At 53.3% G+C, this 13,498-nt stretch overlaps 1 protein-coding gene across 1 annotated transcript in view; it reads right to left on the bottom strand.

The window, feature by feature from the left end:
• The window catches only part of GALNT9 (polypeptide N-acetylgalactosaminyltransferase 9), a 94,490-nt gene that overhangs the window by 28,665 nt on the left and 52,327 nt on the right, over window positions 1-13,498 (bottom strand). Inside the window, exon 6 of the mRNA XM_036823794.1 lies at window positions 7,395-7,512. Within this exon, the coding sequence (XP_036679689.1) occupies window positions 7,395-7,512 (118 nt within the window). The remainder of the gene's footprint in view (window positions 1-7,394; window positions 7,513-13,498) is intronic.

Genomic DNA, 13,498 nt, shown 5'->3' with positions numbered 1-13,498 from the left:
GAGACCCTGCCCTAAACTCAGGGACTGAGCCAGAGCCCCCAGCCCGGGTGACAGACAGTGGAGCTGCTGCCTTCGGGCCCTCGGGTCTCCTGCCACTGGCTGTTAACAGCAGAGGGCAGCCTGCAAACCACAGGGCAGGCATCACTCAGGCCTCCTGCCAGCCTTCGCCACCCCCAGGCCTCTGCAAGAACAGCCTGCTGCCCCTGGATGGTGGGCCTGCCTTTACCCGACGCCAGAGGTGAGGTCCTGGGGTTCTTGATCCTGGCCGCCGGGCTCGCCCGTGGAGGTCCCACCTCCCTTTCATGTCCCTGTCTGATTTTTTCTTTCTTCTTTCTTGCTATTTATAATTTACTTTATCTTGCTGGGATTTTTCTGTTTCCTGGCAAGCTACCTTAAATCAGGTCAACAATAAAAGTTTATAAAAATAGAGTTTCCATATGATCCAGCAATCCCACTCCTGGGCGTATTTCCGGACCAAACTCTAATGCAAAAAGATACATGCACCCCCATGTTCATAGCAGCACTATTCACAAGAGCCAAGACATGGAAACAACCTAAATGTCCATCGACAGATGAATGGATAAAGGAGATGTGGTACATATATACAATGGAATACTACTCAGCCATAAAAAAGAATGAAATAATGCCATTTGCAGCAACATGGATGCAACTAGAGATTATCATACTAAGTGAAGTAAGTCAGACAAAGACAAATACCATACGATATCAATTACATGCGGAGTCTAAAACATGACACAAATGAACCTATCTATGAAAGAGAATGGACTTGTGGTTGCCAAGGGGGAAAGGGGTGGAGGAGGGATGGAGTGGGAGTTTGGGTTTACTAGATGTAAACTATTATAGAATGGATAAACAACATGTCCTACTGTATAGCACAGGGAACTATATTCAGTATCCTGGGATAAACCATAATGGAAAAGAATAGAAAAAAGAATGTATATATATCTATAACTGAAAAAAATGAAAGTTTAAAAATATATATACATATATACGCCCATCTGTACACTTAATGTACATAAGTATGTGTGATTCTGTATATGCATGTCTATCTCTGCCATCTGTATGGATTCCACATGCCTGTCTATCCATATCTACATCCAGATCTACAGCAATATCTATATCTACACCTCTGTAGCTACATCCATACCCATTTCCACACCTAATCCATATCTACACCTACACCTGCATCACCCCGGTCAGCAAACGGCCCCTGATGTCCCACAGGCAACGCCAACCCCAGACCCCTCCCCGACAGCTAGGGGGACCCTGCCCAGCTCAGAGCCCAGAGCCCCCTTTACAAAGTGGAGACCCAGGCCCGGGGCGTTGGGGACCCACCTGTGGTCAAAGCACCAGGACCAGACGGAGCCTGCTGCCGGGCCTCCTTTTGCTGGACGCCCCTTCTTCAACACCTCGGAGGGTTTCTGTCTCCCTGCTAACATAACGCCTGGCCTCCCAATCCCTTGTCACTGTGACCACCGGCTAGAACTCACCCAGGTGAGTATCACCCTGGCCCTTCCTCGCGGTCTAATGGCCAAACCCGCAGTCACCATGTGTGCACAGAGCTCAGGGCTCCCAGCTACAGCTGGGCGCGAGGGAACTTCCACACCTGGACCCCTCCCTGCCTCACCAGCTGGGACCGGGGGCTTTCCCCAGCTCTGCCCTCCCGCTGCGCCAGTCAGCACCCCGTGACCCCCACGCGGCCTCGGCTGTCCCCCATGCTGCAAAATTCTCCAGGAGGATATTCCCACCCAGGTGCCACCAGGGATGAAGACTGGCCAGTCTCTCCATTTCCCTCTCCCAGGCGCCTACGTGGTGACACCCAGGGCAGTGCCTCCCCCACCCCCCATACCAAGTTCTCTTTCGGACAGATCGGGGTCTCAGATGGACCCCAACCCTAACCTTACGCCGTACACAGCCTGCTTCCTGGATTCCGGCGGTGGCGTCCAGCCTCATTTCTCTCTCCCCCCGGCGTGCGGCATGTGGCTGTCGCCCTCCTCCGGCTCCCCGACACCTGGCATCTTCTCACCTCGACCACACCCGCTGTTTCTCCCTCCCTTGTCGGTTCCCCCATGCTGGCTTCTGCCTGACCCTGCGCTGCCCCCGACCTGAGCCACTGCAAGCCCCTGGGGGTCCCCGCCCTCAAATTCCTCCTCCCGCCCTCATGGCCCCCAACCTCTGTCCGGTCCCACCTGGCTGGGTTGGCAAGCCAGCAGGCCCGGTCGCCCTTCCAGGCAGGTCCCTTCCAGCCCTCAGGCTCCCAGCTGGGTCTGGTTTGGAAGGAGACAGGGAGCAAGAGGTCTGTCGGGGTGCTTCTCCCCTGCCCCTCCCCGTGTGGGTGCCTTGCGTCTCCAGTGGTGGTTCATCCTCCCCAGGGCGGTCCCTCCGCCCAGGCGCATGTCCACTGAGCCCCCTGCTACCCACACCCAGGCCGGGGGTCGGGGACAGCGGCCAGGCTCCCCCAGCCCCCAGGGCCTCTGCAGCTTCCTTGGGACTCCGACTGTGGTTCCCGAGCTGACATCCTCTAACACTGGGAAGGGTGAGAATCCAGTGTAGAGGTGGAGGAATCAGTCAAACACGGAGAACTGGCACTTTCTGCCAGGTTCAGGAATCACTGGAAAGGATTTGTCTTTAATGACGAAAACAGTTGAGAAAAGTCAGCATACTGAAGACTGCCGGGCTAATCCTCTGATTCCATTTTAACATGTATAACTGAGGACTGATTCTAAATTTGTGATTTAAAATTGGACCTTGTCAGAGAATTTAAAACATTTGCAAACAATACCGAAATGCTTCAGAGAAGTTGAGATTTGGTATAAGTTTAATATACTAGACACACTAGAGTTTTTTAAGCGCTTAGGGGAATTTCTGCAATGATATCAGGCATTCAAGGTGCTTAAAGAGGAAAGGAAATATGCCACATTTATAAGTGTCATCTTAAAAGTTCAAGGAAATTTAATTAACTAAAGGCAGAAATGGAACTGATCGTTGTTTAATAGCATTTAATCTGTTCAGTCTGAGTTACTCAAGCATTAATCAAAGAAAAGGGGAAGGTGAGTGTTCTTATTTTATTTATAACCACAATAATATGATCTCTAGGTTTAACTTAAAAGCTTAAAGCGAACAGGTTTGGAAAGGTGTAACTTCAATAAACTGTCTATAAATTTTTAAAAACTAGCCTTAAATAATCTTTTCTGTGACCTAAGTCCCTACAGACAAACAAAAACCTAAATGAAACCCCAGAAAAAACCCACAAAATCCCAAGGACCCCGAACCAATCAGAGTTCAGCCCCACATCAGCAGAGCTCGGCCACAGGAGACCCCGAGGCTTGGCCCCTGGCCCCTCCCCCTGCATCCGTGGGCATTTACAGAGCGCTCAGTAATGCTCCAGGCCCGGTGCAGAGCAAGCCTGGCTGGCCTATGGTCCTCAGAGTGGCGGCCGGGCGGAGGCTGGTTCTCAAAGTGGGTTCCCTGGACCAGCAGAGTCAGTGGCCCTTGGGAATTTGTTGGAAATTAAGATTCCTGGCTGGGCTTCCCTGGTGGCGCAGTGGTTAAGAACCCACCTGCCAATGCAGGGGACACGGGTTCGAGCCCTGGCCCGGGAAGATCCCACATGCCGCGGAGTAACTAAGGCCGTGTGCCACAACTACTGAGCCTGCGCTCTAGAGCCCGCGAGCCACAACTACTGAAGCCCGCGCGCCTAGAGCCCGTGCTCCGCAACAAGAGAAGCCACCGCAATGAGAGGCCCGTGCACCGCAACGAAGAGGGGCCTTCGCTCGCTGCAACTAGAGAAAGCCCACGTGCAGCAACAAACACCCAACGCAGCCAAAAATAAATAAATAAATAAATTTAAAAATAAAGATTCCTGGGCTCCACCCCACCGTACTGAATCCACATCTCTGGGTTGGGGCCCAGTGATCTATTTTAAGGAGACTCTAAGGGATTCTGGTGCAGCTGGAGTCTGAGAACCAGGCCCAGAGACCTGCCTCACCCTCCTGGTGGGTCTCCCGGCCCCTCCTGCTCTGCTCAGCGCTCTGAGTGGTAGAGCGGCTGTCACCGCATCCTGGGGCCTCAGTGAGACAGGCTGGGACCTGGAACCTGGGCCCCTTTGCTGCAGTGCTTGCACCTGGACACACGTCTCCTCCAGCAATAAATACAAAGAAACTATAAGGGACTAAAAATAAATGCACGCATGTGCAGCTGGGGCAAATTCTGGACAAAAGATACAAAAAGACCAAAAAAACCCTCAACTGTCACTTCTGAAGAGCCAGGAGCAAAAACAGGGTGTCAGGAGCCAACGCAGGGCACTGCGCATGCCCCCTGCACTCAACACCACCATAGGGGCGGGCAGAGCACCTGAGCCATGCCTCCAGCCCGACCCCTGGACACACCCCTACCCTCACCCCATATAAGGAACCAGCTCGCACCCGCTCAGGGAGCGGGCAAGCAAGGGAAGCTGTTGTTTGTCCTCTCTCCCGCCTGCTGCAGCAGGGGCCCCAGTAAAGCCTTGCCTGAATTTCTTGTCTGGCCTCAGGCCGATTTCTATTGACTGGGGAAGGTCAAGAACCCCGGTCGGTATCATCAGGACTCAGCACCACGGCTAATTGTGATTCGTGTCCCATAGAATGTCCTAAAGATTGGGGAGTCACTGCACACGCTGGCTTCCTCTTGTTTTAAATCCAGAAACAGCTCTGAACCTCAGGCTTGGTTGCTGGTGGGTGGGCAGCTCATGGCCCATCTGCTGCTGCAGGACTTGGTCAGTTCACTGGCCATCCCCAAACCCTGAGTCTTGGCCTCTCTGAAGAGGGGCAGGAGGGCACGAGAGTGAGGTCAGAGGTGACAACGTGGGGTTCACATCCCTGACCTCCGGCTCTGGCTTCCCAGCTGCTGGCAGCCTCGCTCCCACACAGCCAGAGCCCCGTGGGCCACCCGTCATTTCCAGGCCGTTGGAGCTGCCCTGCTTCACAGTTTGGACCCATGACCAAGCTCAGTCAGCTTCCCCTGGAGGGAGGGCATCACCAACTGGGGCACCAACAGCTGCCTAAGATACTCTGCCCCTGGATGGGACGCTCTTGGTACTGGCAATGCTGATAATTAAGAATAATCAGGGGCTTCCCTGGTGGCGCAGTGGTTAAAAATCCGCCTGCCAATGCAGGGGACACGGGTTCGATCCCTGGTCCGGGAAGATCCCACATGCCGCAGAGCGACTAAGCCCGTGCGCCACAACTACTGAAGCCCGCGCGCCTAGAGCCCGTGAGCCACAACTACTGAAGCCCGCGCACCTAGAGCCCGTGCTCCGCAACAAAGAGAAGCCACCGCAATGAGAAGCCTGCACACCACAACGAAGAGTAGCCCCCGCTCACCGCAACTAGAGAAAGTCCGTGCACAGCAATGAAGACCCAGTGCAGCCAAAATATAAATAAATAAATAAATAAATAAATAAATTTATTTTAAAAAATAGGTCTAGAAAAAAGAGAGAGAAAACTTAAAACAGTGTTTCTTTAAAAAATAAATAAATAAAGGGGTAATCAGGTTGAAACAAGGTCACTCAGGTGGGCCCTAATCCAGCGTGACCGGTGTCCTCCTAACGGGGAGCACACAGAGGGAGGGGACGTAAAGACACAGGGAGAAGACGGCCCTGTGACTGGAGCGTCGCATCTACGAGCACCAGGCTTGACAGCAAATACCGGGAGCTGGGAGAGGCAGGAAGGACCCTCCCTGGGAGCCCCCAGGGGGCGCAGCCCCGGAGACTTCAGACTCCAGCCTCAGTGCAGTAAGAGGAGGGGGCCGTGGCTTTAGGCCTCCCGGGTGACGGCACTCTGTCAAGGCTAACAGATCCAGTGTCAAAAACTCTTTGATTTGCGGGCTCTGGTGTCGCCACTGGGCAGAGACAGCTAACCAGCTGGTTAGTGAGGCTTGAGCTAGTGTGGGTCTGCGTTCCGGCTCCTGGTACCAATGGCTAAGCTGCTTTCCCATCCTGGGCCTCTGAGCATTCTGTGTGGAGCGGGGTCACCGCACCTCAGAAGGAGCGTTTGCGCGTGAAGGGCAAGGAATTGGTGACCTGGTGACCTGGTGATCTGGTCGTAACCCACGACCTGGTGCTGAGGGCTCAAACCTGAACTCTCCTGGAAGCAGGATCCTTTGGCACCCCAGGTCCACAGTCCTTGAAAGCCCTGCCCATCCCTCTCCAGATGGGCTGTGTCCCGTCACGTTAATCATGCTGTGACCGTTCCGCTGAGCCGTGAACAGAGCCCAGAATACTAGCCTTTGACTGGACTCCGAACCCAACCTGATTTTATCCTAAGAATACACTGAACCAAGGAGGTGAAAGGCCTGCACACTGAAAACTACAAGACATTGATGAAAGAAGTTGAAGAAGACACAAATAAATGGAAAAGTATCCACGCTCATGGATTGGAAAAATGTTGTTAAAATGACCGTACTACCCAAAGCAATCTACAGATTGAGTACATCCCTATCAAAATGCCAATGACATTTTTCCTCAGAAATAGAACAACCAATCCTATAATTTGTATGGAACCACAAAGACCCCAGAGCAATCTTGAGAAAGAAGAACAAAGCTGGAGGCAACACACTCCCTGATTTCAAACTACATTGCAAAGCTACAAGAATCAAAACATATGGCATTGGCATAAAAACATTCCATAGATCAGTGGAACAGAATACAGAACCCAGAAATAAACCCATGCACACATTGTCAATTAATTTACAACAAAGGAGCCAAGAATATACAATGAGGAAAAGATAGTCTCCTCAATAAATGGTGCTGGGAAAACCAGACAGCTCCATGCTAAAGAGTAAAACTGGACCACTATCTTACACCATACAGAAAAATTAACTCAAAATGGACTAAAGCTTTGAGCATAAGACCTGGAATCATAAAATTCCTAGAAGAAAACATCCTCTCTGGAGCCTCCTCTACAAGCTGCCCACCCCCCAGGAGCAGCCGTGGGGAATTCGGATGCTCACAACCCCATCTGCACCCTGCTTTACACACATCCACCAAGACAAGCCCACAAAACAGGGTGGGTCTCCTCATTGCCATCGCGCAAACTCCCCAAGCCGAGGACCAGCTTTTACAATTTCCAACCCACCCCCATCAGCCCCCACTTTAGTGTAATGCAACAGAACGTGTGGCTTGAGAAATAAAGTCACATCCAAAACACAATCTCTTGTTACCATATTCATAATGTTTCCCAGTCCCGTTGCCATCGAGGTTTCTTACATTGACCTAAGCTTTGGGGCCTTATGTCCCCCTTACTGGTAACACGCAGCTCACGGACCAGCCAGGCCAACAGGTCTGCTCGGCAGACGGTCCCCTCAAGAGGCCTCGGTGGCCAGGCAGTGACACTTACCCTCATGCCCAGCTCGATGTTCTCCCCACCATACACCTCCATGCCCGGGTCCAGCAGGCCGATGTCCCCGAAGTACTCCCGGTCCACCACGAAGGAGCAGCCGATCATGGCCGGGGTTCTGGAGGGAAGCAGACAGTGCGTGAGCTGGTTTCTGGTGTGTGGCCCTGGACCCCCACAGCCTGGGTGGGCTCACCATCCTCTCTCCAAGTCCTCACACCTCATCCCTGCGCTCCTCGCCTCCGCTTGGTCACTGTGCCCAGGGCTTGGGACACAGGCAGGGCTGCCTAGGACTTGTCTTGGCATCCCTCAGAGATGACAAAAACCAGTATTCAATTCAGGCAACTTAGTGTAAATTTTTAAAAATCTGTTTACCCAATGAGTTGTTTAGTTGCCCTGACCATCAGTCACTTGCCTACCTCCTTCGTTATTTTATCTGTGTATCAGTAGTCAGGGCTGTAATGGACAGTTGCACAGGCTGTGCACTGCTCAACTCTACGGAACCTCCTCAATATCAGACTCTCTCTGAATGACACACCTTGAAGTTGTACAGTACACAACCTGTGCAGCTGTCTGCAAAAGACTGCCAACTGTACTATTATTCCTGTAATAATTCTATTTACAGCTACATATTTTTAAAATGTCAGTAAATCTTGCCTTGTCCCAAGCAATTGTATCTGTAAAGTCATGTGTCAATGTGCTGGTTATAGTTTTTTCTAAAATGCATTAACAATCTATCGGTGTTGAGACCTCCACTGGTCTCATGGAGCAGCGGTGATCAACGCAGGACATGGTGAGACAGAGTGGCAGAGACAAGTGGACGGTGTCACTGTGAACAGAACTGCACATTTGCTGACTCATTCATTCATTCATGATACATTCACATCATGAATGCAGGATATACTGAGTGCCTATTAGTTGGAGGGGATAAAAAAGAGAAAGGAAAGAGAACGGAAAAATATCTTTCTAGCAAGAAGTAGGCACAGTCTCTGTTTTGTAAGAAAGCAGGACCTTCCAAGCTTTTGAAGGACGTGTTTCCCTCAAAACAAAGACACCTCCCTTGTAGGCTGAGGGCTTAGTTTCTTCCGAGCTCCGAGAGGACTAGTAAAGGCTCCCCACTGGGGCTTCCCTGGTGGCGCAGTGGTTAAGAATCCGCCTGCCAATGCAGGGGACAAGGGTTCGATCCCTGCTCCGGGAAGATCCCACATGCCGCGGAGCAACTAAGCCCGTGCGCCACAACTACCGAGCCCGCGCTCTAGAGCCCACAAGCCACAACTACTGAAGTCCGCGTGCCTACAGCCTGTGCTCTGCAATAAGAGAAGCCACCGCAGTGAGAAGCCCGCGCACCGCAAAGAAGATCCAATGCAGCCAAAAATAAATAAATAAAACAAATAAATTAAAAAAAAACAAAACAAAAAGGCTCCCCATTGTCCCCGAAGGCCCCTGTGGTCCTGGCAAGGCTGAAGGCTAAGGCTGTTTCCTCCTCCGTTCCCCCCGCTGTGCCCTCCCGCTGCTCCCACAGGTATGAAGTCACTCATGAAAACGCCATGATAAATTGTTCTCAATCACAATTTAAAAGAAGCATTTCTTTTAAATGTGACTAGGACCTCAGAAGCAAATGCCCATGAGTTGTCCAAGAATAACAGAGGCATTAAAAGGCGATTATCCTTTTATTTGTAAAAAGATCCAATTTGTCCAGTCATGACATTTGAGTCACAAAATCTAACAGCAACGAAATTTTAATGTCATCTGTGATGTGTAATAGCGAGCGTTTGACCGGTTAAGTTATAGTTCGCCAACGAAGACAGACATTTCTCTCATTTTCTTAACGACACAAAACTCTCAGGTGATCTCTGGTGAATTTAATACCAAATCCCTGCCAAGTCTGTTGTAGCTAGTAATAATTTTTTTTTTACTGCTCAGAGTTCCAAAGTAAACTTAAACTCAGAAGGTGATGGAAGCAGAATCAGCTGGCACTGAATTGATTTGCATGAGAAATTCTTGCTGTGTTTACAGAAAACAGCCAGGGCCGAGGGGTTCTCAGGTTCGGCCAGGCAGGGGTAGACTTGTCGTCCTGGGGGCATCCTTCTATCGGGGCTGAAGTGCAGCATGCCGGGATATAGCAAGCAGCATCTCTGCAAAGGGTCCTCACCTGGGCTCCTGCCTTGTAAAGGCAACAGACATGCGGATACACACAGATGCATGGATACACACAACACACACGCATGCATGCACAAATACACACATGCAACAGACATACAGGCACACACGGACACATGTAGACACACACGCAACACACCCCCTACAAGGCCAGACACACACCCAACAAACAGATGTACAGATATACAGGCACATGTAATACACGTACATGGTCCCACAAACGTGACCACAGATAGATACACATACACACAGACCTACACGTACACACCCAAATGCACACAGGTACATGCAGACACACATATATATATACACACATAACACCCAGAGAAACACACATGTGCACCCCCCGCACACATAAACACAGGCCCACACCTGCAGTGAACACACACACAGATACACATACAACACATGCACACACAGAGACACACCCAGACACCCACACATAGACAATACACATCCTCGAGTCCATGGAATTCTGGAGTTCTGTATAAATGGGAGCGGATAAAATTAAGATCACAAATGGGTCCTTCAGCCTTCAGGAGAGTGACAAGGGACTAGAGAGTCATCTGCTCTTGGCGTCTTGAGGAAGAACACGTGCTCGCAGGCAGGGCGTGGCCAGGCAATCAGCACAGGCACAGGGAAGGCGTGTGTAGAATCTTGCAGACTCGCTGCCGAACCGGGTGCAGGGGCCACACGCACTGGTGGCGAGTTTGTGGAGGAACTGGTGTGGGTTGGCTCAACTGCCTTGGAAAAGTCCAGAGCTATGAATAGGGAGCCAACAATACCTGTGCAGTGATGCAATGGTGACCCGGCTCAGCGCGCACCGGCTGTGTGACCTCGGGCAAGTCACTCAGCTGCTCTGTGCTCAGCTTCCCTGCCCGTAACATGAGAGGCAGGCCGGTGCCTCCTCCACAGGCTGCTGTGCAGACGAAAACCGCATAGAGGAGTGTCTGGAGCCTGGGAACCGTTTGCTGTTATTATTTTATCCCCTGATTCCACAGCTGGCATTTATCCCAGGAGACTAATCCAAAAGCTATTCGCACAAAGCTGTGCACTGCAGCGTGAGTTATAGTGGCCAAAGGGAAATCAACTTAGAGTCCATCAGTGTAGACGGTCGAATGACTTTCGAGCCCTCCCTTTGATGGACTGTTACTTACCCAGCAGGCGAGGTGCTCACCAAGACCCCCCAGCACCACGGGAAGTGACCCTCAGGAGAGGGTGACAAGTCAGCAAGGAAAATGTCACTATCCTACCACCGTGACCAGAGAAGCAATTACGTGTGAGCGTGTGTGCACGCGGGTCTATGTGCGGTCTTGCGCGCGTGTGTGTCTGGGTGGGCGGGTCTATGTGTGGCTGTGGGTGTGTGAGTGTGTACATGTGTCTGTGTGCTTGCATTTGTATCTGTGTGTGCACCTCTATGCACGTGTGTGCATCTGTGTGTGACCTTGTGCATGTGTGTGTGAGTGTGCGTGTGTTACTTGGGGCCGCGTGCCATGCTCCCCTGCTTGGTGGGGGGGACTGGGTGCTGGGGGGGCCCCTCTGCCACCCCCAGAGCATCCCCCTTTCCTCCGGGCTCCTCTGGCCCCACTGGTAGCCGGCTTACACCCACGGTCCCTCCGCGTCCACCAGACACACTGGCCCAGATCTGGACTCCCTTCCGGGGGACGGGGTGCAAACCCTCGCACGAGCTCCACGGCCCCTGGAAGATGCGAGCCGCGTGCGCCAAGGGGCTGCACGGCCCTCCCCGAGGCGGGGGTCCATACGACACAGCCAAGATGCTCCGCACCCGCGCCCCGCTAGCAGCTCGGAGCCACGCGGAGACGGGGACAAACACGCCACTGGTCACGGGTCCCATTTTGACCTCCTTCAGACCCGGAAAATAGCTCCATTTCAATGACACGGTTCACGCGTGCGGCCAGCCGCCCCCAGCATGCAGGACCCCTGGGCCCACACCGGGCCCGCGGGCCCCTCCCTCCCCTTTCCACGCGCGGGGGAAGCCGTCTTTCTCCTTCTGTCAAGACTGAGATATTTCCCTCCAGCAATCCAAGCCTTCTTTTCACTCTTTTTTCTTCCTTGAGCTTCAAGGATAATGAATGGTAGGGAAACTTCCTAAAGGGAATCTTTACACGCCAGCCTCTCCCGGGCTAATTTCCCACCCGGGCTCCAGGGCGGGTGTGCGAGCTGCGTCCTTCAGGAGAAGGGCAGCGGCTCCGCGCCCAGGTCCGAGGGAAACGAGAAATCCCAGAGCGGTTTTCAGGAGAGACCCTTCCAGGCCCGCGCTGTCCCCGGGGATGCAGCTTCCCAGCCTGGGGTCAGGGTCTCGGGATGTGCAGGGTGAGGGGCTCCATCAGAGGGTGGCCAGGAGCCTTTTCTGCAGGCACTGGGGCGCCAGGGCTTCTCCCGAGGGCTCTGCTGTGGCGGGGGGGCTGTGAGAAGGGGGCGAGGAGGGCCGTCCGCTGGATAACAACCTTGGACGCAGAGGGCCTTGAGGCTGCCCCTGGGGTCCTGTTACTCCGGACCCTCCAGCCCGAGGGCCATGTGAAGCAGGCTGCTGGGAGCAGTGGGGACTGCGGCGCTGCCCCTCCGGGGGTCACTAGCAACTCGGCTCCAGTGCACCGTCACCAGGTAGGAATGGGGGCCTGGGTTTCCAGAATCTTCTACTTTTCAGAGAGTAGATATCAATTTCATGTGAAATCTCTTAAGTGGAAACATTGGTTCCAATTTCAAAACATACATGGTACAATCAAGGCAACACGCTGTAACTCAGAGGCGGCCCTTTCTAGAACTTGAAGGACGCGGTTACCCCACTCTTGGCTCCCTGGGTGCCGTGCACAGTGAGATGGGAGATTCAGAGTGACTTCTTCTCTCCCCAAGAAGAGGGGCCGGGGGTCTGGGGGGCCGTCCTGAAGCATCACAGGCAGGGCAGTGAGTCCCGGCATGGAGGCTGCCGAGGGCCAGGCGGGGTCTGGGGAGGCGCCGGTCGGCTTCCTCTCTTCCCCGAGGGACACACCACACCTGATTTCCAGGGAGCCTTGGCTGGGCGTGGTTAAAGCCATCACACGGGCCAGCTGGCCATCAGCCCCGCAGGCAGCCTTGAGAGGCCCTTGTCAGGACTCTGCTTCCCCGCGGGCTGCACTCATGCGCGTTGAGGATGCAGTTCGGGAACCGGCTGTGATGGTGGCTCCGCGTGGAGCCGCGGAATGTTTGTGATTGTCACACGCAGCATCGGCCCCAAACTGCCACCGTGGTCTCATCTCAGCACGGCTGTGTGTCTGCTCCATCCCCACGGGGACACCCTCCTGGCAGATGCCCAGCAAGGCTTAGGACCCTCCAATCTTGGAGCAGGGCTCTGCAGAGGGCCTGTTCTGGACATTGGCCATTTTTGGTTACCCAGCGTGTTCATTTCCCGTGGCTGCGAAAAGAAGTACCATAAACTGGGACTTCAGACAAGAGATGTCTGTCCTCTCACAGCTCTTGAGGCCAGAAGTCTGAGGTCAAGGTGTGTCGGACAGGGCCGCGCTCTCTCTGGAGGCTCCAGGGGAGGGTCCTTCCTGCCTCTTCCAGCTCCTGGTGGCCCCGGGTGTCCCTTGGCTTGTGGCTGCATCCCTCCCGTCTCTGCCTCCAGAGTGGCGTGGCCTTTCCTCTTCCGTGTGTGTCTCTCCTAAGGACACTCATGGCGGCATTCAGGGCCCAGCCAGGTGATCCAAGGTAATCTCCCCATCACAAGATCCTAATTACATCTGCAAAGATCCTTTCCCCAATGAGGTGGCATTCATGGGCTCTGGGGGTCAGAACGTGGACACGGCTGTCTGCTGCACCCAGCCTTCCATCTCAGCCTTCTTATAAACACCCCAACATCTTTTAGGGAGACCGCCTCTCTCCTTGCACATACTCCCTGTGGGACGGAGAGTCCCCAGACCTTCCCCTCTGTGAAGGTCAGCGGGTCA

Source organism: Balaenoptera musculus, chromosome 14, assembly GCF_009873245.2.
Source record: "Balaenoptera musculus isolate JJ_BM4_2016_0621 chromosome 14, mBalMus1.pri.v3, whole genome shotgun sequence".
Taxonomy (NCBI): Eukaryota; Metazoa; Chordata; class Mammalia; order Artiodactyla; family Balaenopteridae; genus Balaenoptera; species Balaenoptera musculus.
This window is presented reverse-complemented; position numbering and strand designations above follow the sequence as displayed.